Raw genomic sequence first — 26,888 nt, forward strand, 5'->3', positions numbered from 1 at the left:
TACCATGCACTCCAGTACACCACCATCACCCACTATGACCTCAATAATAAACATAAAGTAGAATGATCACCTTCTTGACAATGTCAACAACAACTGAAAATGTATAAACATCATAAAAGTAGAATTTATAGCAGAGCTGTTGTATTGGATTGAATTAGATAGCACAGGTGTTGCTTATAGAGTGGCCAGTCAGTGTGTAATACTAATAAAGCCTACATTATAGGGTTAAGTTGTAACTAATGGCTTTTAAATAATGGATGAATGCTTTATAAATTATAAATAATATTATAAATTATAAGGAGAAAAAAATGTTTTTTTTCTGCTTAAAACAGAAATATATATGCAATGCCTGAGTGCTTTGCTTCTTTAACTGGCTCAGCAGTGAATGTGTGTGTGTGTTTGGCTGTGTGCTGGCACAGCACTAAACCCTGTTTATATAAGACTGTCTATCTGACTGATGAATACACGCCTCAACATGTCTGTTGGCATATAATCACACGCCAAAGGTTTTAATATAAACCATAAAAAATATCTAAATGTTTGTTCTACAGACTAAACCCAAAAATAACCAACTTCAAACGCTTTGTGACTGTGCTCAGAGCTATTTATAACCGCACATCTTTGACTATTTCTGTCCTTTTTTCATCTCCTCTGCATAAAAGCGTGCAGTGACTGTTCTGACGCGGTGCCAAACACATGGGGGGGCATGAGGCGCACCGCAGAACTTCAATCACCCAACCGGAAACTCTAAAGAGCTGTGTAGTCCAACAGATTGACACTTACTCCGTTTATTTATAAAATCAAATGGTGTAGATCTGGCTCAGTGAATTTCAAAATGCAGTGTGTAGGAAGAGATACAAAAAGAGTACAATAGTCAACCATCACTGACATTTCTATACAGGAAGTTCAAGATAACAACATTCTCTACATTTGAGCAAGTATCTTTGAGGAAAATATAGCAAAAAAAAACATCCTTTAGACAACACTACCTGATAAAGGGAATTGGGAGAATTACGGCTCCCGAAGAAGGACTGTGCCCAAAGTAGAGTGTAGAGCGACCCGGTGAAAACACACACGTATAGCAAACGACGACACATCCCAATCTCTCTGGACATCTTTACACTGCGACAACTCGAAAGTTAAAAAGGCACCACACAATACAAGTCACGAGGAGATACTGCAACACATTTGTAATGCTGTAACCGACAAACTTTAAGGCGGATGTCATGTGCAAAAAACATCTTGAATATGTGTCACGCGTACTGCTCAGTGTCCTCTCCGCCGAAGTGTGCTTTGTTTCTTTCCTTTTACTGCTGACCTCTTTAAAAAATATCTGAAATGTGTACGAATTTTAAAGAATGATTGCATTATCACTATGTTGCTTGGTATCACAGGCATATTCCAGGCTTCCGGGGAGTGGCAGGTGAGAGGGGAGGTGGGAGGTGGGGGAAAGAGGGGAAGAGAAGGGGGTTTGGCTGGAGGAGGCCTCGCCGTTGGTGGGTTTAGTTCCTGTAGCTTTTACGTCCCTCTCCCTCCTTGAGGAAGGTCCATATGAGGGTGTTCACGATATCGGGCTGGTCCTGCTGCAGCCAGTGACTGGCCCCGGATATGATGTTGAGACGGAAATGGTTTCTGATGTAGAGACGGCACGACTCGGCCATCTCCTGCTCCAAGAAGGCGTCGCGCTCGCCCCACAGCAGCAGAACCGGGGACCTGACGTGATTATGGTGCAGAGGGAGGGAGCTAAGGACAGAAAGAGAAGGGACATTTGTTTTGTTTTTTAAGAGGCGAAGCATTCTCTAAAAGATCATTTATGCCGTTCCTGTTGTCCTCAGGTCAATTTTGGCTGAGAGGACAACAGATGATAACTCAAAAATGAGGTATATTCCATTTAAATGAGGCCTATTGACCATCATTTCAAAATATATGTGTAAAATCTGTGGTAATAAGTTGGAAGTTGGCTAAAAATGTCTAAAAAAGCTCTACAGTTTTGGCGCAATAAAACCTAAATCAGTGAGTATTTCCACAAACTAAGAGGATGTGACAAGATATCACAGTTACGCTGGCAGCAGTAAGTGCCATACACCCTGACATTTACTGCCTCCCACCTAATATAGCGTTTGTGTTTTCATCCTGTTTCTGCAATGAGGAAATGTGTCTCTGACAGCGTGAAAGGTGTTTCAGGCTTTTCTTGTGAAGTGGAGACGTGTAGCCGTGACGACGCAGAGCTAAACAACCTCAGATCAATGCGATGGTGTCAACTTTTCTACCTCAGCCAAGAGCGTAAACTGTTTTGGGATATTTCTCACTTTTTTCTACACATTTCTGACATTTTTACTTTGTTTTTTTATGTGCTTAAAGGCTGGTTTCAACTTTAAAAAATTGGACCTCATCATTGAGTATATGAGAACTGCATCTCCAGCTGGGACAGACTCCAGCCCCCTACAACCCTGTACAGCAAACATGAATATACAGTAAATAAAATGAATGGATGCTGCTGTGAGTTTATCTATTTGTGTCCCTGCTGCTTCGATACATTACGAGCTTGTGAGGAGGCTAATTGGGCATGGGTCAGTGATATTTTTCTTTTTATATAAGCCTATAAAAGCTATTCTGAGATAACTCATTGCTTGAGAAGGGAGCAGATGGCGCGCTCAGCCATGCATGCACAGTTCACATGTCAAAAAATGCATCCACTGACATTTTTTTCCTTTCTTTTTTTTGATCTGATTCGTGGCGATTACTCTTGGCAGGCTAGTCAGTCAAACACGAAACAGTGAAGGTGGATGTAAATGTAAATATTTGACTGCATCGTGGCCCCTCACAGAGAAAGGTGCTGTTTAGTTTTGTGTCCCTTCTGTGCTCTAACAGTAGAGGGCGCCAGGAAACATGACTGGTGCAACATCCCTGTGTCATATCTCCAGAAATCAATTTAAGTTACGCACATATCAGCATCAACTGACAATTATGGTTGCTCTATCATTATACTTATCCATCATTTAGTGTGTGAGGTATCCTCCCACCTGAAGACATTCCTGTAATAGTTGAGGGCTCCGGTCAGAGCTCCCGGCTGTGACAGCGCATACAGATATGCCTCCAAGTCCTCCGCAGTGAGCCACCGGCCTTTCCTCCCGATCCCAGTGCTGCGGCTGGTGAACAAGGCCTTCAGAGCCTGCGAGCCAGAGACAGCAGAGAACAACAGGGGTGACTTTGTGCGTTTGATCGGTGCAGTTTGATTTTCAGAAGGTCGTCCATGTCACCGTAACACGAGTCAGAAAGTGGTGAAATCAGCTCTCGCGACCTTCAGTCAAAGCTCTGGCATCGCGACTTACTGCTGGCTCAACAACAATACATGCTGTGCTTTTACTCCTAAAAAAAAAAGTCCAGCATAGGCATATGGGAACATGGTGTAGTTTTAGGTTTAATGAGGAAAAGTCTAAAATAATGGTGAATAATCAATAATAATACAGATTTTAACAGACAGCTGTGTAATTGGTGTACACCTTTAACATGATCATAAAACTCATGTTTCAATATGCTATAAGTAATATTATGGAATTTTAATAGCACATTTTAAACTGAAAAACAAAAACAATTAGGTTGATTAGGTTGGGGAGATATATAGCCTATATATATTTTCTTTTTTGACTTGTAATTTTTTATTTTGTAATTTTCATATCAATCGTACAACATAGTGTACATAATGCAAACTGTTCCAACAATCAACCAACCCCCTAACCCCTACCCTTACTAACAAGGTCAACATGTGATATGCTAATATTCTATAATTATACATTTTCCTCAGCATTGTTGATCATTCTGATTACTACAAATAACCTCTATCACAGCAGGCTATTTTTAGAGCTCACAATGATGCAAACAGTACAAATAGACATGCAACAAGCACTGATGCACATGCATATAGACACCCATGCAGGCACACACACACATACACACACACCCACACACAACCTTGACCTTGAAACAGCTTAAGCCCCCCCCCCACACACACAACAGAGCACCTTGAAATCATTGATGGAGAGCATGAGCTCTGGGAAGCGGGGCAGCTGGAAGAAAAAGAAATGACTGGATTTCAGCAGCTGGCTCGGGTGACGCAGAGCGTAATCTGAAGGAGGGAAGAGAAGAGAAGAGGAGAGAGAAGTTAATTTGACTGATTGCAATTAAAGGCCACGTTTACGCACACACGGTGAGGTTGTGGACGTGATAACTCTCAGTGACTTTGCTTTTTCTTATCTGTACCCGTTAAAGCAGCTGTTCCACCTTCACATTAGCCTCCTATAATGAGCTTCTCATCATCTTCCCCTTAAGGTAGATGAGGATTTGCCAGATGGATGCAAAGACGGAACTGATGTAATAATACTTCCTAATTAATGATAATAATTACTGTAATAATCCGAGAGCCAAACCAGAGCCTCTCTAATTAGAACGAAGAAAACTCACAACATTAAAAAGAATGTCTGTTTGTTCATTTGTTCATCATACCTGCGTACACAGATGGATGGGGACAGTTGAGGACAATGAGTTTTGTCACCATCTCTGGGTAGTGAATGGCAAACAGCCACGCGATGGTCCCACCCCAGTCGTGGCCGACGAGGCAACATCTGTTGTACCCTTGGAAGCAAATCAAATGGATTGTTATTGTAATAGAAGAGCAGGACTCTTGACATTTTCAATAGAAGTTGGATGGCGGTGCTGATGTTTATTAAAGCATATCAGTGCCTGAATACTGTTCTCGCTGCTTTATTGCCTGCTTCCACCCTCAGAGGATGTTTACACCCATCAAATGGATGTATTTCATGACACACAGCCAAATGCAGATCAAGGTCAAGGCGTCCGTCTGAAGGAGTCTGATCACATTACTGATCCACTCCCAACATTACACCCGCCATACCACCAGTTACACCCACTGGTATGAATCATGTTTGCAAGTCTAATCTCAACATTGAAGTGACAGGGGTAGTAGTCCTCTTACAAAGTTTGAAAGCCACTTTCGGGAAATGACAAGAAGGCTACGGCTGTTTCTGCTGTCTCTTTCATTGTCTTTCTAATACTGGTTACCACAATGGGAAAGGGGATGGTTAAAAGACAAAGCTGTGTGCACGGCTGGGTGTGAATATAGACAACAATGTGGGCTCTGTAGTCCATCTGCAAACTGGACTACAGCAGTTATCACACGTTCTCAGAGCATGTACATTTTTTATGAGAAACACGTTGAAAAGCCACTTGAGCATATTTAGAGGCCATTAGACGCCTCTGGACATTCATTAGGTTGGAATGGTGGAACAAAGTTAAAGTTATATTTAAAGCTGCTCTGCTTAATATTTTTTTATATGAGCAGTGGGCTGGTTGGCTATGTGCATTGTGAAAGGGGTCACTCATAGTGATGAACCCACACCTACAGAGAATTATCACCCCAGTCTACAGTTCTTCTCAGCTCTATGGATCATTTTAGCGTCTTTCAGCTTATTGTTTTGGTTTTATGGTCTGCAACTAGCTAGCTAACTAGCAGCTAGCTTAAGAGTATAGTTTAGCATTTAACAGCTAAATATTTTCTTCAGGGGTTGGTTGAAACCAAAATAGAGCGAGAAACAGAGAGATAATATTGGACTTAAATTCACCAGGCACACATAAACATGCCTCCATGTGAATGCTAATGTTGCTCACTGTCTGCTAGATGTATAAAAAGCCACCTGTTTGCTAGCATGCAACGGCAACTTTATAAGGTATGAGAAATGTCAAAAGAGTGCCCAAAAATCAGTTGGGAAGAATGCAAGAAAGGTTTCAATTTTGCTTTGTTATAACTTGGTTCCCTTCGTAATTTTGGCCATCATTTCTATCAGTTATAATAACGCTGTATTCATCCAAAGTAAGATGAGATCTGGGAACAAGACACCATCGCGAAGACAAGTCCAATGGGGCAACACACCATTAGTTAGACAACCCAAAAGGTTACAGTTGAACCATGTTACCTAAACCACTTTAGCTAATTCACTTTAATGTCCTCATGGAAGCACTACAGCTCCCCTGAGAAAAAAAAAATCGCTACTCTTGTTCTTTTATTCCTTTGGCTATCAGGCTGCTAAATGCTAACTATAGTCTTTTCAAACGAATGTCCTTAAATCACTGCCTTATTTATTCTTTACTTATTTAATTTAAACCAAAATAGTTGGTTTATATCGTGTTTTTACTTTCTCACATGGCTGGTATGGTCATTCATTGAAGGTAACATTGCGCAATATATTTTAAAAATGTTTTTATTATTATTTATTTACTTATTTATGCTTTGAATGTCTACTTTACTTGCCCGACCCTTGTGTGAGTCAGTACGTGTGGGCCACACAAGGTGTCAGCATGTTCTTATCGGTTGTCTCTGGCACAACCCACTACACCTGTTACTTTGTGTATTGTATAAGGTCTGGGTAGACTGTCAAAACTGAATTGCCGTCTGGGATACATAAAGTCATCTGAATCTGAATCTGAATCTTGAAGTTGGCAAGAAAATTCCTTGGTGTTCTCTTCCAAATACTCTCTGATCATCTGCTCATGTTCGTTCCCCCTCTGACGTCTTTTTAGAGAAGTCAACACCTTTCTATATCTCAGCAATTAACCTGGTGAGTACAATGTTAACATTAATGACTGGAATTATGGCCAAATCTATGAAAATAAGCTCCACGTTGTAAAAAGCTGTCCTTTAATAAATAATACTGAACAAGTGGTGACAGTGCAAATGTGTTTTGACTCCTGTGCTTGGCAGCAAAGTGTAGTAATGTAATTAACCCCCGTGACAGAAGCTTTAATATACTTGAATATGAGGGTGTGAAGGAGAACATAAGAAAGCAGCTCCTTGACACCATCTACTTTACTTCTAGTCATTATTATATCCTTATGTTTCCATGCTGAGACAGGTTATCTGATAGTCTGTGTAACTAGTGCTAAAATAACACCAAAAACTGTGATGTGTTGGCCAGCAGATGAGCAAAAAACTGTCACTCAGGCCAGATAATTATGAGTGGATGCTGGTGTGTGCTGACAGCCTCGGGGGCAGCTATGGAAGCATCCCTGTAGTGTTAGCATGCAGTCAGCAGGCTGTGGGCTCTGAATCCACACAATGTCCCATAGTCAGTGAATAATGAGTCACAGGAAGTTTGTCATGCCGTGCTGCAGGCCTGAGAGCTCTGTGTAGTTTAAGACTGATAAACAAGTTTATTTTTGACTCGAGATACTGTCAAAACACGTGTCCGCTCCTTGGGGTTATATCAGAGTGCAGATGCACGGTTCTCCTGTGTTCCCTCACCTAGATACTCCACAATATCCTTGATGTCGGTAACAAGGTACTCGAAGCGGTAGCTTTCGGCCGAGAGCGGCAGGTCGGACTCCCCGTAGCCACGCATGTCGATGGCCACCACGCGGAATTCACTCTTAAACTCCCGCAGCTGGTAGCGCCAGGAGAACCTGAAGCACACAAACAGATACAGAGATTGATTCTTTTAGCTGTTATTTCTTTGAACTGCTTACATACCTAAAGAGACAGTCCTCTATTTGAATATGCACTTTTATCTTAATACTTAATCTAGTCTGGAACTCATCACTCATCTCCTTTGTTTCACCACATATTGACATTACTGTTCTTTTAAAGGGGTAATGGTAAAAGGACTGGACTTACATAGCACTTTTCTAGTCTCTCTGACCACTCAAATGGCTTTTACACTACTTGTCACATTCACCCATTCACACACATTCATACACTGATGGCAAGAGCTACCATGCAGGGTGCCAATACTCATCAGGAGGAAACTAACATTCACTCACACATTTATACACCATTTGCACAGCCATCTGGAGCAATTTGGAGTTCAGTATCTTGCCCAAGGATACATTGACAGGTGGACTGGAAGTGGGCAACCGCTCTACCTCCTGAGCCACAGCAGCCCCCTACAGTCCCCCTTTAACCTTAAACTGTATATTTCCATTTAAATGAGGCCTATTGACCATTATTTCCAAAAATATGTGTAAAATCTGGTGTACTGGGTGATGATTTATACCTTTATAGCTTTATAAACAGTCAAACCAAACCGGGTCAATTTTGACCCAGAAGGACAAACGTTTAACGGTTGACAGGAGGACAACAGGAGGGTTAAACTCTTATACCCTCCAAGGTATTTCTCTAATTTAATATTGCACCTTCATAAAGTTGGGGGACTCAAAAGAGAAAGATTCGTAAAAAGAAATGGTCAAAATCTGTGTGGCAGAAGACAACATATGATGACTTGTGGTCCCAAGTATAGGGTCAAACACCCCGAAAACTGAATCCTACATTTCCCATAATACAATTTGACAGTGTTTTGCATTTGTTCTTCGCTGCTAGGTAAGTCTGCATGTCTTTTGAACTCATTGCCCCTAGTTTGTCATGCAAAATGTGTACTTTTCTTCAAGCCCAAACGGGGACAACCCCGATTACATCATCAGAGTTCTTTCTTTCAGACTCAGGCTGAGTAATGCTCTGCATGACAAACACACTGTATTTGAAGTGTAAAACCATTTCAGTCCCCCTTTAAACTCTTACACTGTCCAAGTTTGAGGACATGTACGAACTGACTTTACAAACTTTTTTTTATCCAAAGCTACCACTCAGCTTTCTTTCCAGCTGAGTGAAGGTCACCTCAGTATAATAGAAGCTGTTTTAGATTCGAATCTGCCCACTGATCACGTGGATGACTTCCTAATTGAAGATCTTGTCGGCTGTAGAGGCTCTGCATCAGGACTGAACCCCCCCTCCCACCTCCTCCTCCTCCTCCTCTTCCTCCTCCGCTGCAGAGCAAGGGGGGGAAAACAAAATGCAGAGCTCTGACTGTGATTCTGATGAGTCAGGATAAGATCCCAGCACTGAACCCTCAGATCTTAGAATATAGATGAGCTTTAAAGCAAAGTAAGCCCCTCTATGACACACACACACACACACACTCTACATTCTCATTTCTAAGAGGGAATTAGCACATTTTAAAAAAGTGTTGAGACTTCTTTTCCAACCATTTCACTCTCGGCACAGTCGAGTTCATCATTCCTGCAAAGAATACGGCAAGTGAAGCAGAAACAGCTCCCCTCCATACACTAATTAATCCCTGTCCTGTCTGCAGCTCAGATAGTATGTTACAGATATGGATGGGCTTACAGCTTTTGACAGCCTCTTTGGCCCCGATCCAGGAGTAACGACACAGTTTTTTCATTTCACATCAAGGGGGAAGAGATCTTGAGCGGTTTGGACCATTTGGCCATCCCCAATGGCAAATCATGTGACTGGTGTGGATTTGTTTTTTCAGCCCAGGAGCCAGAAGAGATTTAACTGTCCTGCCAGAGAGCCAAGCACTTCTTATAGTCAGGGGAATTTATTTTAGAGAGGTGACTGAGCACTGAGCTAAACAAAAACCTTACAGTGTGTTTGTCTGTAACTCTCTTTGACCTACCAGAACTCGGGGAAGCCGTGCAGAAACAGCATGAGTGGCTTTCCTCGCTCTCCCGCAGCAACATAGTGGAACCTAAGGCCGGATTCCTGAGTGGAAAGAGGAAACACACACACATACACACATAAACATCAAGCGAGCACTCTTAGCCGAAACCACTTAGAGGGCACCAAAAGAACAAGTCAGCATTCATAAATGACTATTACCTCTTGTAAGTAAGCGGACAACAATGGAATTATCTGAATCAATGCACAAATGAGTATCAGTATATGACAATCTTTCAGAATCATGCATATTTGTGCATCTGACTTAGTATATTGTCAAACTGTTCTTATAGGTTCACATTTGTTCAAGTAGACAATACTGACATGCCTATACTGTAGATGTAAGATGAGTTGATGGTCAATGCAGTTCTTTCAGTCCATACAAGCTGCAAGTTTTCTCCCTGTTGTCCCAAAGCAATTCCAATTAAAGTGATGGCATAGAAACAGTTCCCCGTATGAAATGCATTGAAAAGTTCAATTGAATATATATCTCCAGGCTTCCTCCCACAGACCAAAAACATGCAGCTCAGGTTAATTGGGGACTCTAAATTGCCCGTAGGTGTGAATGTGAGTGCGAATGGTTGTCTGTCTAATCTATTTTAGTCCTCTGATGGACTGACGACCTGTCCAGAGTGTACCCTGCCTCTCACCCGATGACAGCTGGCATTGGCTCCAGTCCTCTTGCGAACCTCTGTAGGATAAGCGGTATGGAAATGAATGAATGAATGACTGCATGAATGAATGAATAAATAAATGAATGAATGAATAATATATGAGGCTTATGCAGTCAAAATGTGTCATTAGTCTCCCCTGACATTGTTTCCTTGCAGACCTAATGTAGAGTAACTGTATTTCTATTCTGTGCTGCTTTGTACTTCTTCACAGCATATCAGAAGGCACTTTTTAAAAAAACCCTCTTTCTACTACATTTATCCAACTATAGCTGGTAGTTACTTTGCAGAAACATTTAACGCATAAAAGAAGAACATTTAACACATAAAAACCTATGATCAGCTCATTAAATGTGATGCAATATTATAGATTATTAACTTGAAAATTGCTTCTTACAATGTCAAAAACAATCCTGCTGCTTACTGAGCAGCTACTATAACTGTTGATACTTAAAGTTCATTTTGTAAGGATGCTGCGACTGGAGATATTTTGGATGAAGGACGCATTATTTATATATTGCAGTACTGTATTGCGACTCTAACCTCGGTTAAAGGATCTGAATACTTCTCCCATCACTGACACTGGGTTCTTTTTTAGCAGACACGTCGTGGTATTTAATTACATAATGTTAAACACACACAGTGGGCTGTTAGTTAGAAGCTGGCAGCCCGCTGCTCATTATCTGCATGTGGAGACGTGAGGCGGAGGAGCTGTTCTTTCAGCACCACCTGAGCGCAGCGCCAGCATAACCGCCGAGCCCTCCGAATAAACGTCTTCAAAAAAAAACCCACACAGACACACAAACACACACCTCATCATCAGGCCTGTTTGGATTTCCACGACGCAACATGGTAAGCAAGGTGTAGCATTTTTAACAGCTGAACACACACACACACACACACACACACACACACACACACACACACACACACACACACACACACACACACACACACACACACACAATGGGCTTTTTCCCCTTCACAGAGACCAGACACCTTTCATGTCCAAGTGCATGTGTGTGTGCGCGTCTTACCTTGATTCTAACATAACAGTGGGTTCCCAAGGACGTGTCATTCAGGCAAGCCGGGGGAGTTTCACGAATCACCCATTGGAAGGTTGTTGTCGGCCTCAAGATGATGTTCCACCAAAGTTTGAGCAGGGCTACGATGGTGCAAAAAGCACAATAACCGTATATCAATGACCAATACCCTAAAAGTCTGATTTTCTGCGCAAGTCTGATTAGAAATAAGAGCAAGTTGTGGAGCACTCTCGCCATCTTTACATTGCCACAGGAAATCAATCCGGATCAGGTTACCTATTGATTTCTTTCTGTTAATTGGTCGTTTCTGTTTAAGCACTGCGCGCTCTCTCTCTCTCTCTCTCTCCCTCTCTCTCTCTTTCTCTCTCACTCTGACAATGCCGTTGTTTCGTTACCAGCGCATACGCACGACTGTCTGAAGGGAGGATCCCAACAAGCGGTTGAATGGGACGGTGGCAAGAGCATCACGTCAGATTTCACGCTTGCGTGTGACAGCAGTGGTTGTTTAGCAGGAGACGGTGTTGTTGACTATACAAGGCAAATCCGAAAATCAAGCAATAAGGATAAGATGCGGAGATTTGAGCGCTGCCGAGAGGCGCTGCGAGGCTGGGAGGCATCTCTGCACACCAGCAGGGCTTTACACAGGGGTTGATTAGAGAGACAAGCACGCACATGGTCAAATATCATCTTCATCAATGGAAATAACTGCTATTATTTCCCATTATATCACCAAGCAGGTTTGGAACAATAGTCTGTGTCAGCGTCACGCGGTTTAATGAGCAGGTATGACTGGTGTTGTTCTCATCAGGTGTGCTATTGTTAGGTGCAGACACTGGTGAGCACTTGAAGTTTCTGTTACAAAACACAAACTAGTGACACGATTACACACAGAATACAGCCAGTTACCCAGCTCAGATTAGCCTAATCTCTCACGTGACTGGATATGTGACAGAGTAAAACCTTTGCACTCTTCATCGCCAATCTATGGAGCCCCGAGGGTGACAAAATATAGCTGACTACATGAATACAATTTTTTTTAAAGGATTGTTAAAATAAGTAGCTGAGCTAAAGCTTTCCAGGATGGAAAAAAAGCATTGTTTTTTAAACATTTAAACTTAAAATTTAATTGACTTCACCCTTCATTCATTTTTCTTCTGCATATTTATTTTTGGGGAAAAGTATCCTTTTTAAAACATTTTTTATTTTTTTTATTTTATGATCTTGGCACACATTTCATTTTTTTATTAATTTCTTTTTTCCCAAAGCAAAATTTGTTGGTAAAAGAAAATGTTCTTTTTTCTTAAACTGATTGCAGAATAAAGAAAAAGTATAAAAGCTTTATATTTCTTAACACTTTACATTTGAATTATTTAACCGATAGTATTATTTATTGTATTTAATAGTATTTTATTGTTTATGTATTCAGTCATATTCTTGACTTGTGTGATTACATTTCTTTGTTTTACATTGTTTCAATTTCAGACACATTAATAAGTGTCATGCAGCAAAACTGCAATATCATACAAATTCTATATACTATGGGTAAAGTATTTGTCACTATTAATATGCACTTGATATAAATAAAAGAGGAGATCTATATACAAGAAGGATGACAGCTGTGTGCCTGAACATACCATTGTTCCTCATAGACCAGGGCGGGGCCGCATCTTCAAAATGAAGGAGGGGCTTTAAGATACAATGTGGATTCATCAAAATGGGCTTATTTGCTGGAAGAAAATAAAAACATACACTCAAAAACCTTGCACTTGAGGTCAGGTAAACATTTCAGATGCAATATTTTGGGGTGTGCCATTCCAACTGGACGTAATGATGAAGTGATGCAGATCGCTTAGTGAAAATAGCTTTATTATTTTGAGTAAATAAAAAAAATACTCCTATTCATCTTAGCATATACAAACTGGAACATACAGAATATGCTGATAATGTCCAAAAACAACTTTGGAACAGCCAGAACTGTATGGATAACAAAGTGCAGTGCATGTACAGTTAACACAATGTATGGTATCTTCAAGTAGTCAAGACAAAAATAAGGATCTGAGATTCATTCAATCTCACATTGGAAACATTGGCGAGGACCAAAATGTTAATCTTCTTTGCTTTTTACAGAACAAAAATAAAATAAAAATCACAGGATGTGTGCATGTAACATCAACATGTAAACAAGTATTTTGTCAACAGTATATTTTAGAGTCAGGATGAACATACATATGGTGATAAGGGTTCACTGACTGGGATAACTGCAAAACTAGAACGACACTGCACATTTCAGAAAACATGACAACAAGGTGGCGTCTTAACTACTTTGTGTGGACACAATAATCAGCTTGTCATGCACAACTGTTAACTGTAGGAGGACTCATTCAAAATGTGAAAAAACAGAAAAACATGCAGGATTCAGGTGTGAATAATGACAGTGCTACACCCAATCATCCCAAATTAAAGAGTGCATCAGTGCAGACATTTACTAACCATTTCAAATATGAATTAAGGGCAAGACCCATTTATATTTTATTCAATGTTTTTTTTCTTTTTCACAATTTAATCTTTCAGTCTCAAGAACACACATCGGCTTGTTGAGGAGTCGGCTCTTGCGCCCAGGAAAGTTATTCACTCAGACAACAAATAGAAGTTTTGCACAGGTAATTTTTCAAGTAAATCCCAGGTGTTTTTTTTTTAGTCCAGGTTAAGCTCAAATGTAGTCATGATGTCCCGCTGCATAGACATATCAATACCAGACATCTATAGAGAGAAAAAGAAAACACAAAACAGTAATTAAATGCCATTTTACTAGTACCAGGAAAAATAAAAAGCACAATAAAACAGAGGATGGACAGAGACACTCACTGCCTCTCGCCTGCGACGCTCTTGCTCCCTTTTGCGGGCCATCTCTCTTTCCTGATCCACCGAGGACTGCGCGATTCCGAGTTGTGTTTCCGCGGGAGACTTCGGCTGTTGCTGCTCCAAATCTTCGGGAACATCTAAGGTGACCTCTGTGCAAATGCTCTCCGGTGAATCAGGATCTTCTTTAGCAGGTTGTGCATTTTTTTCTGTTTGGCCTGGAAGGCTAAGAAGGACAATGTCCTTGTTACTTCAAAGTTGCTCTCTTTAAAAATCAGACCTTAAGCTTATCGGTTTGGATTTGGACACTGATATTAGACAATGATGTCTTTGCAGCTATTTCAGCCTGGGAAATAAAATGACTATGAATCTAAAGAAATGCATTATCTGTATATGTAGAAATACCTATTTTCAGGACTCTCCCTCTCCTTGTTTTCTCCCATCTGTTTTTTCTTTAGTGCTTTTTCTCGTTCTTCCTTTTCTATTGCAGCCTTACGGAATTGCTGGAAGCTCTCCTTTGATGACTTGATTGCAGCTGAGTTGACTGACTGTCTCACCAGTTTGGCCCAAGACTCAGCATTTCTCAGAACAATGTCCTAAACAAAAAAACAAAAAAAGGCCATGTGCATTTGCCCACCAACAAGGATCAATTAAAGCTGCCACTAGGGGCAGAAAACATCACAATCTTAATCGTAGTCCTCAGTTTAAAATACAAATGTTCCTGAGCAACCAGGAAAATTATACTTCATTAAACAAAGCTAACCTTTTTGGGGAGTTGGGTTTTTTCCTGCTCATCAGCTTTACTTGCTGTGTTGGTGTAAGGCATGTTAGTAACCGGACTGTCAGGAAAATCTTCAGGCAAATCTGAAATGATGGTTTTTAAAATGAGTCTTCAGCAAAACTATTAGTCATTTTAGAAACCTGATAAAGACTTAGAGTCTTCAAGTGACTTACTGGACGTGGTCTCTTCTTTGGGCTGCAGTGGGCTGTCTGTCAGAGGGGAGAGCACTGGACCCTGCTGAAAGGTGACATGTAGTCTGACGTTAACAATACAACTATTATTTAAAGCTATTCAAATCCAAACAAATAAAGGTCTTATCATTACTATATATAAAAACAGAGAGCCTCTGGACACAATTGTGAGAATATGGTCATGTTGTATTTGGGCCTTTAATCAATAAATACTTTTCAGACGTGTTGGCTTCTTTGTGATTCTGATAAGACCTGATTAAGAGTCAAGAAATCTAATTAAATATATAGGCCAAATTTGTTGACATTCACACAGCTGATCAAAAATAACTACATGATGTCAGAGTGGGCACCCAGATGCATACCAACTAAACCACTGAAAAGGGAAAGAGCTGGAGGACTTTTTGCTAATTGCTAATATCCATGCTGATTAAAAATCTGCTTAGGTTGAAGTTGGGTGGAGCAATGTTCACAATTACAGTGTTAACTCTGTGTGCACGTACAGTCCTTGGAAGAGATCTTATCAGCCAAAATAGGTGAAAACACCTGTGTGGCTCAGGCTTCAAAAGACTCTAGGCATATCGTACGCCATCGGACAAGATACAAGGCTTTACAAGCACTGAGATGAAGATCAGTTTGTTTGTGATGAATCCTGCATAGCATGTATTAAATAGTTGTATGAGTATCCTTTAAAACACTACTCATTTAACTGGCTGCATTGAGCAACATTAACAAAACTAGAACAGCAGCAACAAGGCAGAAAATCAAGTTTTGCTTCAGATCATTTAAACATTATATGTTCAGTGTATCTGCTTTTATGAACTATATGTAAACAATAAACATGCAAGAAGTGTAATGCACTCAGTCTGGAGATTTCTGCTCATCTGCTTGTAAAAACCAGGTGGGCTGAAGTTGTTATTGCTGCTCTGTGACAGCCTTCCCTGGCTGTACAAGCTAGCTACCACTAAAAAAAAGGTATCATACATTAGCAACAAGGCAGAAATGTACATATAGAACCTTTATGAGTGAATAGGCTGATCTGTGTGATCTCATTAATACTTTTTTACCCCGTCATATCAAAAAAAGATACACATCAGTCTTTTTGACAGACATAGCAAATGGTGTGTAGAGCAGCGGTTCTCAACCTGGGGTCTAAGGAACCCCAGGGGTCCTCAAGGGGGACCCAAGAAAAATGGAAATATTTTAAGTGAGCCCAATGAGCGAATGTATAAGAATGAATTATTATAGTTATTTAATAGCTAAAACCTTATCAGATGGGGATCCCAGAGATTACATCAAATTTGAGTCCACCACCTGATGTCTACCAATTTGGGGGTCCTTGACCACAAAAAGGTTGAGAGTCACTGGTGTAGAGTGTTGCCATTTCATGAGAAGCACCTCAAATCTGGTGGCAGCCCAGTCTAGCAAAATTCCTGGCGATGCCATGGGGGACAACAGGGCAGACAAATCTGTCAAACAATAAATGACAGTGACATTGATGTTCAACACTTCCACCCAGAGCTACTGTGCAGTAAAGCTCAATCAGCATTAGCATGTACATTTTAACTGCAAAGTCAACGAAATCAAGTGAAAAGCTAAAAAAAAAGGTTAACATTTTTAAAAATGCACAAGCACAAAGGCCTATTTAAATGGTTAAAATAAAAAGACAAAAAGAGAAAATTATTTTCCTTTACATTTGGATATGTGAGTGCAGTATTTTCCCATGCTGGCTAAATTTCAGCCAACTGTCAGATTTTCCAAGGCTTACTGAGTCTCCCATTTTCCTGATAAAACCACAGCTTTAAGACAAAGACCTGTACATTTCCATAACTGAAATTAAAAAGGTAAATATACATTACCTGGAGGTGATAGAGTCATGTCATTACAGATCTGGTCTGCATGAGGCTGTGTGGAGTTGTCTGTAGTCTGTGCTATCGAGGACTGCTCAGCAGGAGGAGGCTGGCAAGTCTTAACTGGGGCTTTTGTCTCCAGTATCTGCTTTTTACCGGCAGCACGAGTCACCTTTGACTTAAGGAGAAATTGCATTCTTACATTTCATTATAACCAGCATTTCTGTCTTTACATGAATTGATATTGAGTACAACAATCAAGAAATTAGATGTATTTACCTTTGTCTTAACCTTTTGGGAAGAGTCTTTACCTTTCTGCTTCTTTGTTTTTGGCACTGAAAGACACGCACATTGATCATTTACAGACTACACAATGAGGCAGAACTCCCCCAAAACACAAAAAAAAATCTGTTTATGTCAAAAATATAACATTGGACAAAGTCTTTTGGGGGTAATGTAAAAGGATGTGTGATTACATGACAGTAAAATCATGTATATTGCTACAAACCTTGACAAAATTCAAGCCATTTGTTTTGACTAGCTTTCATGTTTTAATTAAGCGACAAAAGAATTTCCAAACACTTGGCTTAAGTAACCCAAGCACAATATTAGGCAAATACAGCACCAATGATTAGCTCCAATTTTAACCTGAACAATTACATTCTAATTGAAAACATGATGAGTTAACAATTCCCTGCATTTAGATTGGGAAGTGGTGTACTGAAGGGCACTATATTGGAGGAGTGTTCTTAATATTTTGTCCGCTCTATTAACATAAATGAGGGTAGCAAAATATTAGGAACACTTTTCAATATTTGGCACCCCAGTACATCATCGCCACCCCCTACAACCTCAATAATTAAACAGATTTTTCATGGTATGCAGTTAAGTATAAACAAGATTCTACACTGTTTATACTAGCTGCAATATGTGCACTGTGCAAAGGCAGTCAAACTGTGACTTCAGAATGCTGCCACCACTTAAAGCTAACAAAAAATATGGCTATGAGGTTGTTGTTGTTTTTTTGTTAAATCAAAAATCCAACTATAATCTATTGTTTTCTGAGATGTTCTTTTAATTTTGTCCAGCTGTAAGCAGCTCCTCCATTTCCTTTGTGCATTGCATTATATCAACAGCACAATAAAAGTCAAGAGCATTTTAGAAAGCAAACCAATTATATTTTGAGTATGCTTTTGTTGTTTTGCCAAGCTCAACACCCTACCTCTTCAAAACCTGCCTAGAATTAGTGCACTGTATGAATCTGGGGCATAACCATTCATTTACCCTGCATCTGCCATATTTTTCATTCTTTAATTCTTTTTTAAAGTTAATTTTACTCTATCCGGTAGCAATTAACATGAGACTTATTACAATCTAATGTATGTACAAAGAATAAAGCAGGCAAAGATATGAGTAAATTGGAATAAAAAAGCTTAAGTTAAGATTTCATTACAACCAATGATATTTGGTATAATCACTCAAAAATATGCCTTTCCAAAATATATGCTACAGACATCAAGGACTCTTAACCATCTTAAGAGAGCTCTGGAGCGTTGCTACATTTAGGAGTATTTTCAAGTTCTAAGAAATTTGATAAATAGCTTTTATTCTTAAGTTTGTGAGTATAAGTTTTATAAATGAGTCCAAAACATTACTTTAAATAGTTACAGGTCCAGATGTTATTGACAGTGTTTTAACCTCTCACCTGGCAGTGAACTTTACTCCAGGGTGTGGAAATACATGGTGACATCACTTTAGGGTTTGGTTTGGGTCCTTTTCAGCCTGGTGTTTAAGGGATAGTTTGGACTCTTTTGAAGTGGGGTTGTATAAAGTGCTTATCCATTGTCAGTGTAAACCTGCAGTAGATATGTACTGTAGAGTACTGGCACAGACTTAGCACCAGATGTTATATTAAGTTTTTCAGCAGGCAGAATAGTAATAGGACCACTAGGGGCGTGACAAGTGACAATTGTAAAATTGCTTGCTGTACGACCTTCTTTGCGCGGTCAGCCTTTTTCATAACGGCCTCTCAAATGTGGAACACATTACCAACTGAAATAAAAATAACTGAAGATATTAAGGTTTTTAATAAATGCATTAACGTCTGGCTCAAGCTAAATCACAGCTGTATGCATTTTTAATATGGCAGGACTTTACATTTTTTAAGTATTATGTAACTTGCATACTTGATTTTTTCTTTTTTTCTTTCTGTTACTAAAAGCCTAACTAGGGACTGGAGCTGGAAACTAGCAATAGCTGTAAGCTGTATTTAGAATACCAGTATTTCAACTTCTTTGTAATGATTTGAAGTGATACTATGTTAACTTGCACTGTCCCCATCAAATAAACTGAAGAATAAAATAAAATAATACAAAATAATAAAAAGCCTGCAGCAAAAAGTATTTTAGCAACCTAAAAAACCCCATCTTAAAAAAAAGAAAGAAAAGAAAATCACACACTATACTTAGAATATTATCACTCCTTTACCTTGCCATTACACAGCATTTTTTGCAGTTTTCTCAACCTCATATAACTCCACTTTAAAATATCTGAACTATCCTTTTTATTTATTTTTAATTTTTACTTAGCTTATCATCTGATGTTGACAAAATACCTGCACTATCAAATATTTTGTTACAATAATCTCAAAAGTCATCAGGACAGACATGTGCACCTTTTCAGTGTCAACCAATAATAAAAAAAAGTTTGAATGGGGAAAGAATGAACAAGACGTGATGAATGTGCAAAAATACATAACCATTTTAATATTAGGTGTGCAACCAGCAGAAAGGTAGCGGTAAGGCACAGAGGTGAATTGTACCCGTTGCTTATCCCTTTTGAAAGGAGAGAGGGGAAGGTGAAACACAGCTAGGTGATGGAAAAAGTGCTGAGGAGAGCAGCTAACCTGATTCAGAGTCACTGCTATCAGAAGCACTAGAATGACTACTGCTGCTGCTGCTGCTGTCAGAGCTGGATGACGAGCTGCTGCTGCTGCTGCTTTCACTGAGGCGTGACAGGCAACTGGGGTCAGGGGATGCAACGGGTTTGGCTGTAAACAATAACAAAAGTCTCAAAGTTGAATTTATGTTATTTTTACAACCAATGACTCACATGTAGAAGGATATTTTTGACAGTTAGATAATCAAATTCAGTTCTTACCTAGGGGCTTTTTCTTCTTAATCACTCGCTGCTCTTTACTGACAACCTGAGATCTTCCAGATTCCTTTAATTTCCCAGTCTGCACTCCTTCAGTGGGCTTCACCAGCTTTTTTTCTGCAGGACAGAGATAAATAACATTCCATTATCAAAGTGAAGATAATTTATAATAGCTTTCATTTTGCAAATTAAATCTGATAAGAAAAGGACATGAGTTGCAGAGAGAGGAAAGCTTTAGGAGAAGGGTTGACGTGTACTTACTGCTGACGCTCTTGTTGCATTTCTTCAGACACACTGCGACAAACCTCTGCAAGGCTCTCAGTGTGGACGTCTTGAGCATTTCAAAGTCAACTTCAATCTCCTCTGGAGCAGAACCTCTCAGACAGGACTCCCTGGCGTGAATGATGCTCACCAGCTTTCCCAGTTTGTCACCAGGCAGCTTGTCGATGTCCAGTTTCAGCTGCTTCTTCTCCTGGTAAGTCATCGGTATTGACGGAGCCTCTGCCTCACATTTTATGGGTGCTCCATGAATATTGTGTTTGTTGCCATGCCTAAACACGCATACATAAATCTGATATCATCAACAGGATAAGCTGTTTGACATTACTTGTACTAAACTGAAAAATGAAGTGAGGCGTACGTACAGAGTCGAGCTCTTGTTGGTCATTTTTTCTACGACAGATTTGTATTTGGAGGATTTGTACTTCAGCCTAGCGATGTCCCTTTCTTTCGATCTTTTTTCCTTTTTCAACTTGTCTCTCTTCTTTGGTTTCATCAGGGGCTCTTGGGAGAGTCTCTTCAGCTGATCGCTCACTGCTTTCAACTGAAAATACAATTGAATGAGATGCACTGAAGTGAATAGCAAAATCCCTAATGCCATTTTCACTGCCAAGTAGAGTACCAACCCGCTCCTCTAGATTAGCCAGCTGCAGAACCACCTCCTCTGATGAACCTTCTGGCTCCGAAGAGCTTTCGCTTTCGGAACTTGCTGAGCTCGACGGACTTTCAGCTCTTTCTTCTTTCACCTTGTCGACTCGCTGACGAGGTACGGAACAACCGTCTGGCTTTTGTGGAACCTTCAAATATCGGGCCTCGAAAACATCCTGTTGATGGCAAATTCAAATGTTTTACAGCAGTAACAGACATTATATGTAGAATATTAATATTAATATTTATATGGATACTGACACTTTTCCCCCCCTAATTCATATTATAGAAATCAGAGTGGAACACAGTACACAACATATCAATGCTTTGTGCATGTTTTTTAATGCAGAACTGCTGATTGTATCTTTACTGGACTGACATTAGTCCTTTGAAATGTATTTGAAGAAAAGATCAGTATTAAGATGGTACTACTAAATACAAAGTAATATTAATAACTCGATCTGAGAGTATGGGGTAAAAAAGGTCTGATACTATACAAATGACCTTCCTGTATAAACTTGGAGTCTGTGAAGAGAAATGGTAGGTCATTAGATTCTGGTGCATCAGAAGATTTAAATAATAGATGAAAGTACTGTCTGCATCACAAACACTGCAGGTGCACTGCACATATTCCTGACACTGCAGGTATTTAACTGAAAGAACGACGGGTGTAAGTGACATTTTTTAGGGATATTTTGGAGAGGTGTGCACATCTGCCAACGAGGCATGAAAATAAGTGGATATGCAATCTCAGCAGATGGGACTGCTTGTAAACGGGGCACTTTTGCCCATACATGTCTACACTGCCTGTGCCAGCAGCAGGTGCTGAGTATATCAACACCAGGAATATGTCCAATGCATTTCCATTCTAAATCATTACAGCTAATGAATATAACTTGTTTGATGTTTGTCCTGCTGACTCGACAGAAAATAAAATCCATACCTGCAGTTTTCTTGCCATGTAGACGACTTCATGTGAAGGTGGATTGTATTTGTAACAGTTGGAGAACATCAGTCTGACGTCAGCAGCAAACTCTTTTGCGCTTGCATACTCTCGCTCATCCATTTTTTTCTGAGGAAATTATATTTTGAGTCAGTACAAAAGTCTTATGTTGTGTATATTGAATTTCACTGTTGTATATTCTAACTATGCATCATAATGTACTTACCCTGATGGTGCCCAGGTCCATAGGCTGTTTGATAATGTCATGGTAGTCATGCAAGCCCAAAATAACCGCATCAACAGGGGTGTAGAAGGGCCACGCGTATGCATAGTGCCTCTTTGAGAGCATCTCCTTCAGGATATCATTGCAGCACCTCAGCTGATCAGACAGTTTGATCTTTTTGCTCTCAAACGCAGGCAAGTCTTTCTTAGGAGGTTTGATGGGCCTTCCACTGCCTCTCCTGTTCAATAATATGCAAGGTGCTGAATACTGGTCAGTAAGGGAACCCTGACTGCTGGTGATCGCTGAGGTGGTGGGGGGTGTGGGGTCTGATTTCCTCTTAAGACCTTTTTTAATCTAAATATAGAGAAAAAGGTTGTATGAAAACAGTGAATCACTACGACAGCATGAGTAATAAGCGAGACAAATCATTTAGATTTCCAGTTTGAGCCTGCTATGCTCTGTCTACATCACCCCCTCTTAAATAGATGCAGTTACAAGTTGCTGGTGAACCATTTGAATACTTACTGTTGCATCGATTTGCTCAGAGAGCTGGATGGGTGGGATGGGGTGAGGCACATCAGGAGGAATGACTGTCACGGTCTGCTGGAGAACAACCTCTGACACAAGGGATCTCTGCTTCAATGCACCTGCATGACAAGAGGTAAGAAGAAAAACAGGTGCACCAATCACATATAATGTTAAACAGTAAAACAAGCCACACAGTTACCATCCAGATGTTACAGCAAGATTACTGTTCTTACATTGGAATTTTTGAGGGTATTTTACATATTTAATCATCATTTTTATCTGTAACAGTGATGAAGCACCACAACATGTATCCAACACCCATACCCAACAATTTGAGGCACTGTTTCCAAAATAATTAATATGCAGTTATTTTGCAGTATACCTGTATTGGTCTTCCTCCCTTTTACTGGTTCTTTTACTGGGTCTTTTACTGGTTCTTTTACTGGGTCTTTTACTGGGTCTTTTACTGGGTCTTTTACAGATACTGCTGTAACTTCACACTCATCTTTAGGCATTTGAGAAAGTTTGTGCAAAAAAAGCTTCTCCAAGGTTTGCGCCATGAATACAATGTCATCTCCAGGCTGTGGAAAGAAATGTATATATTACAATGAAACAAAATCAAAGCATGTATTCTCAGAATAACTGAATAATTAGTGAACTTTACATGTTACAACTAATTCTCAGGAGGCCTATTATTTGTATATGTTGTACATTCATGGTGTAATGTACAATGCTTAAAACAATTTCTTCTTACCCGATTGTACATGTAGCAGTTGGTGAACATGCTGTTGAAGTCTTGGATACATTCAAGTGCTTGCCAGTAATATTTGTTCTGTAGACGCTTCTTAATAGTGCTCATATCCATAGGATTTGTAATAATTGAATAATAATCCTGGGAAAAAAGGCACTGTCATAAAAACACCAAAGTCTTTGCTTTTAAAAAAATACTGCCTAATTTAACTCATCTAATAAGACAAAATGTGTAAGATTTAACTTTAGCTTCAAATGCTGAAAGCTGCATCTGGACAACACATTTACAGTCAGGAGGTTGATGAGATATAGCTTACTGGGAGACGCAGAGCCACTGCATCAACAGGTTGGCGGAAGGGCCACGAAAAGTTGTGCCTCCATAAAGCTTTGATCACCACCTTATCCAGATACTGCAGCTGATTGGTCATGCGCCCAGGCTTTTTAAGATTAATGAACTCCGGTGGAGGGGGGTTTCCACTCACAGGTGGACCGACTTTCATTTCAGACATCGTGTAGTCCAAAGGCCATGAAGAGGGGAAACTGCCGGAAGTTTGCCTCGCTGTGACTTAGCTCTCATCACACGTTTTCCTGAACAAGGAGTGAAGAGTAGTTTCCAATGCTTCAGTAACACAGGTTCATACAAAATAGATGATGAAACCTAGTCTATAGTATTAAACATTTACTTTATGTTGACATTTTGAAGGATATCATGGCTTTTAGTAAGAATATTCATTTGCTTATCACACAGCATGTTCTCAAACAGCATGATAAGATAGTATTTTGCCTCTGGCCATAACTGTCGCCAGCACAGAGGTATAATAATAAATTAAGAGTATGTAAAAATTGCATTATCTACTATTATTTAATATTAATTATTTAAATACATGTTAGTTTTGATGACTGGATGTACTGTATTAATGTGTGCATTAATTAAAGTGCTTCATTGTTCTCTGTATAAAACCAAAGAAATCACAGAACAGTGACAGTACATTCAAAGACGCAGACATGGAGCATATTTATTGCTAAACCTGAGCAATGCTGCCATCTACAGTATCTCTATGACTTTCACAGTTGGAGCTCTGTGAAACTACAACACTGTAGATCAATGTTTCACTATCAATATTTCAAAAGGTTAAGTACTGGAGAGGTAATAGGGAAAATGTCATATTACAGCAATATAATATGTCCCACAGTCCCTGCCATGCATTCATGTGGAAAAATGAATCACAAAGACCGAGCTAATGGCTTCCTGACAGCTGAAGGCGTCATAACCAGTTCTGAAGGATGTTTTGAACGTGCACATAATTAGTACAAAAGAGCAAACATTTCTGAATAAACATACAGTAACACTGGACTCCTGTCTTAAGATTTAAGTTCTTTCTTTCTAACTGATAGTATAAACTATGAGTTTGCTCTTCTAAGCCATTTTATATGGAGACATAAGCTAAATATATGGTTATTGATGCAAATAGCCAAATGAAGTCATATCCAAGCAGGTTCACAAAAGTGGGGCCATACAATTACGTTTTCATTTAAGTGTCAATCCTGCCAATTGAAACATTATCTTTTTAATGTTCAGATTTATTTTCATCACACAAACCCATTTATTTATATTTTATTTGTAACCCAACCCAAATAATTTACATAAAAACTTCTGTTTCTTATTTCCATTTTTTATTTTTCAAAAAGATGACAAATGAAGACAATACTTTCATACATATTAAATCCAGAGCAGCTCAGGCCCTGCTTGTCTAATCAACTTCAAGTAGCAACATATGTGTGAGAAGCTTAACCATTCAACTGATACTCTAAATCATTTACTATTTGATGTTCATTTATTCTATCCTACAAAAAGTATGTTTACAAGAAAAGACCTTCACCTACAGCTAAAACAATCACTCAATTAATTGATCAATAGTATATAAGATTAAATATTGGCTATTTTCATCTTATGTTGAAGTCGTTTATCAAGTCAAACTATCATGCATTCACTAGTTTCAGCTTATTACCTGTAAACATTTCTGCTTTAATCAATTAAGCTGTTGATTATTTTCTCAATTAATCAACAGTTATTTGGTCTATAATGTCAGAAAACTTTGTAAAATGTCTATTACTTTTTCCCAAAGCAAAATGTGATGTCCCGTCATGCCTTGTTTAGTCCCGACCAACAGTCCACAACCTCAAGATATGTATTTGGTTTATTATCAGAAAAGAATAAAGACAACAGAAAATATTCACATTTGAGAAGATTGAATCAGAATCTGCTTTTATTTTATTTGAAAATTTGACTCAAAATAATTATCAAAATACTTGCTGGTTAATTTAATAGTTGGTAAATAAGTAATTGACTAATTGTTGCAGGTTACCTGACTGCTGGTCAGACAAACAACTTGAGGACATCATTTGGGTGTCAAGAACTAACTAAGATCAGGGCATTTGTAATCATTCTGGCATTTCATGGAGGTGATATATCAGTTATTTGAAAACACAATGAATGGATATTGTTTTGTGCAAATCACTGTTGTTGACCTTAAAAACAAAAACAAACAAAAACAAAACAATATGAAGATACATCACTCTATACTATTGTAAAAGTATGATGTGGGTTTTTTTTCTCCTGTTAGGAATAATCCAGAAACAGATTCACTTAAACTCTTACAGTCTGTGCCCAATATTGGCAAAATCGGATCAATCAAGATGATCTCTTTTAGTATGCATAAAAATGGCTCCCACAAAATGTTGGTTGTAGTCAAGAGGAAAGCTTCTGCATGATCAGGGCAACAGAAACTACTTAATGGTAGACTAAACGTATTGTTATGAAAACCGCCAGAACACATTGCATTTCATCACAGATATTAGAGAATGTAAATGAGCATGTAAGCAGTGTACAACATCATGTCTATCATTAAATATGATACCAAAATTATGAAAACTTTCAACATCTACACCAGTTAACCAACAGACAACCAGTCAACCGTGTACATTTAAGTATAAACCTTCTGAAACATACTGGTTCTGTTAGTTTGGCTGTTTGAAAAACACTATGGCAAAACCTGCCTACATGTCAACACAAATCTAATAATCTGGAATAAAGTATTAAACATGATTTGAAACTTTCTTCAGCTCACAATAACTGTCATTACTGCAAATACACTGCTGCCTGACACAGTGTGACTGGATGTATTTAGGTTTGTTCAAAGTTTTAATGTTGTATTGTTACAACACTTTAAAATTCACTCATTTGTGATGCCAGTATCTTAAACGTGCGGACATTAGAAGCACTGAGATGTTTAAGTTTAAATTAACGCTTTATCTTGCATTTTTCAAACATTAGTCGTTGTATTGGGCGGAGAGGACTGTTCACTGACTACTGCACTGTTGACAGTGGCCGGGCCAACACGTGAAAGCACCAACACGCCCACTGGTTACTTTAGCATTTAGCCTCC

The 26,888-nt window shown here is 39.3% G+C and overlaps 2 protein-coding genes across 2 annotated transcripts; both read right to left on the minus strand.

Annotated features, from left to right (window-relative positions):
* Positions 1–1,502: 1,502 nt before the first annotated feature.
* On the minus strand, positions 1,503–11,530 carry ephx4 (epoxide hydrolase 4). Its single transcript, XM_062424617.1, has 7 exons — positions 11,232–11,530; positions 9,483–9,568; positions 7,316–7,473; positions 4,504–4,632; positions 4,023–4,126; positions 3,024–3,172; positions 1,503–1,743 (listed from the first exon to the last, which is right to left on the minus strand). The coding sequence occupies exons 1-7, from the start codon at positions 11,472–11,474 to the stop codon at positions 1,503–1,505; spliced, it is 1,110 nt and encodes a 369-aa protein (XP_062280601.1). The 5' UTR covers positions 11,475–11,530.
* A 1,622-nt stretch (positions 11,531–13,152) lies between these two features.
* Positions 13,153–23,960, minus strand: brdt (bromodomain, testis-specific). Its single transcript, XM_062423788.1, has 19 exons — positions 23,760–23,960; positions 23,447–23,584; positions 23,075–23,273; positions 22,690–22,811; positions 22,168–22,518; positions 21,942–22,070; positions 20,977–21,174; positions 20,716–20,894; positions 20,333–20,622; positions 20,075–20,188; positions 19,821–19,964; positions 17,195–17,250; positions 16,925–17,093; positions 16,464–16,534; positions 15,051–15,114; positions 14,860–14,960; positions 14,502–14,692; positions 14,103–14,322; positions 13,153–13,997 (listed from the first exon to the last, which is right to left on the minus strand). Exons 1-19 carry the CDS (start codon positions 23,949–23,951, stop codon positions 13,932–13,934), a joined length of 2,994 nt encoding a protein of 997 aa, XP_062279772.1. The 5' UTR covers positions 23,952–23,960; the 3' UTR covers positions 13,153–13,931.
* Positions 23,961–26,888: the final 2,928 nt, after the last annotated feature.

This window comes from Scomber scombrus, chromosome 8, assembly GCF_963691925.1.
Source record: "Scomber scombrus chromosome 8, fScoSco1.1, whole genome shotgun sequence".
In the NCBI taxonomy this organism is placed as follows: Eukaryota; Metazoa; Chordata; class Actinopteri; order Scombriformes; family Scombridae; genus Scomber; species Scomber scombrus.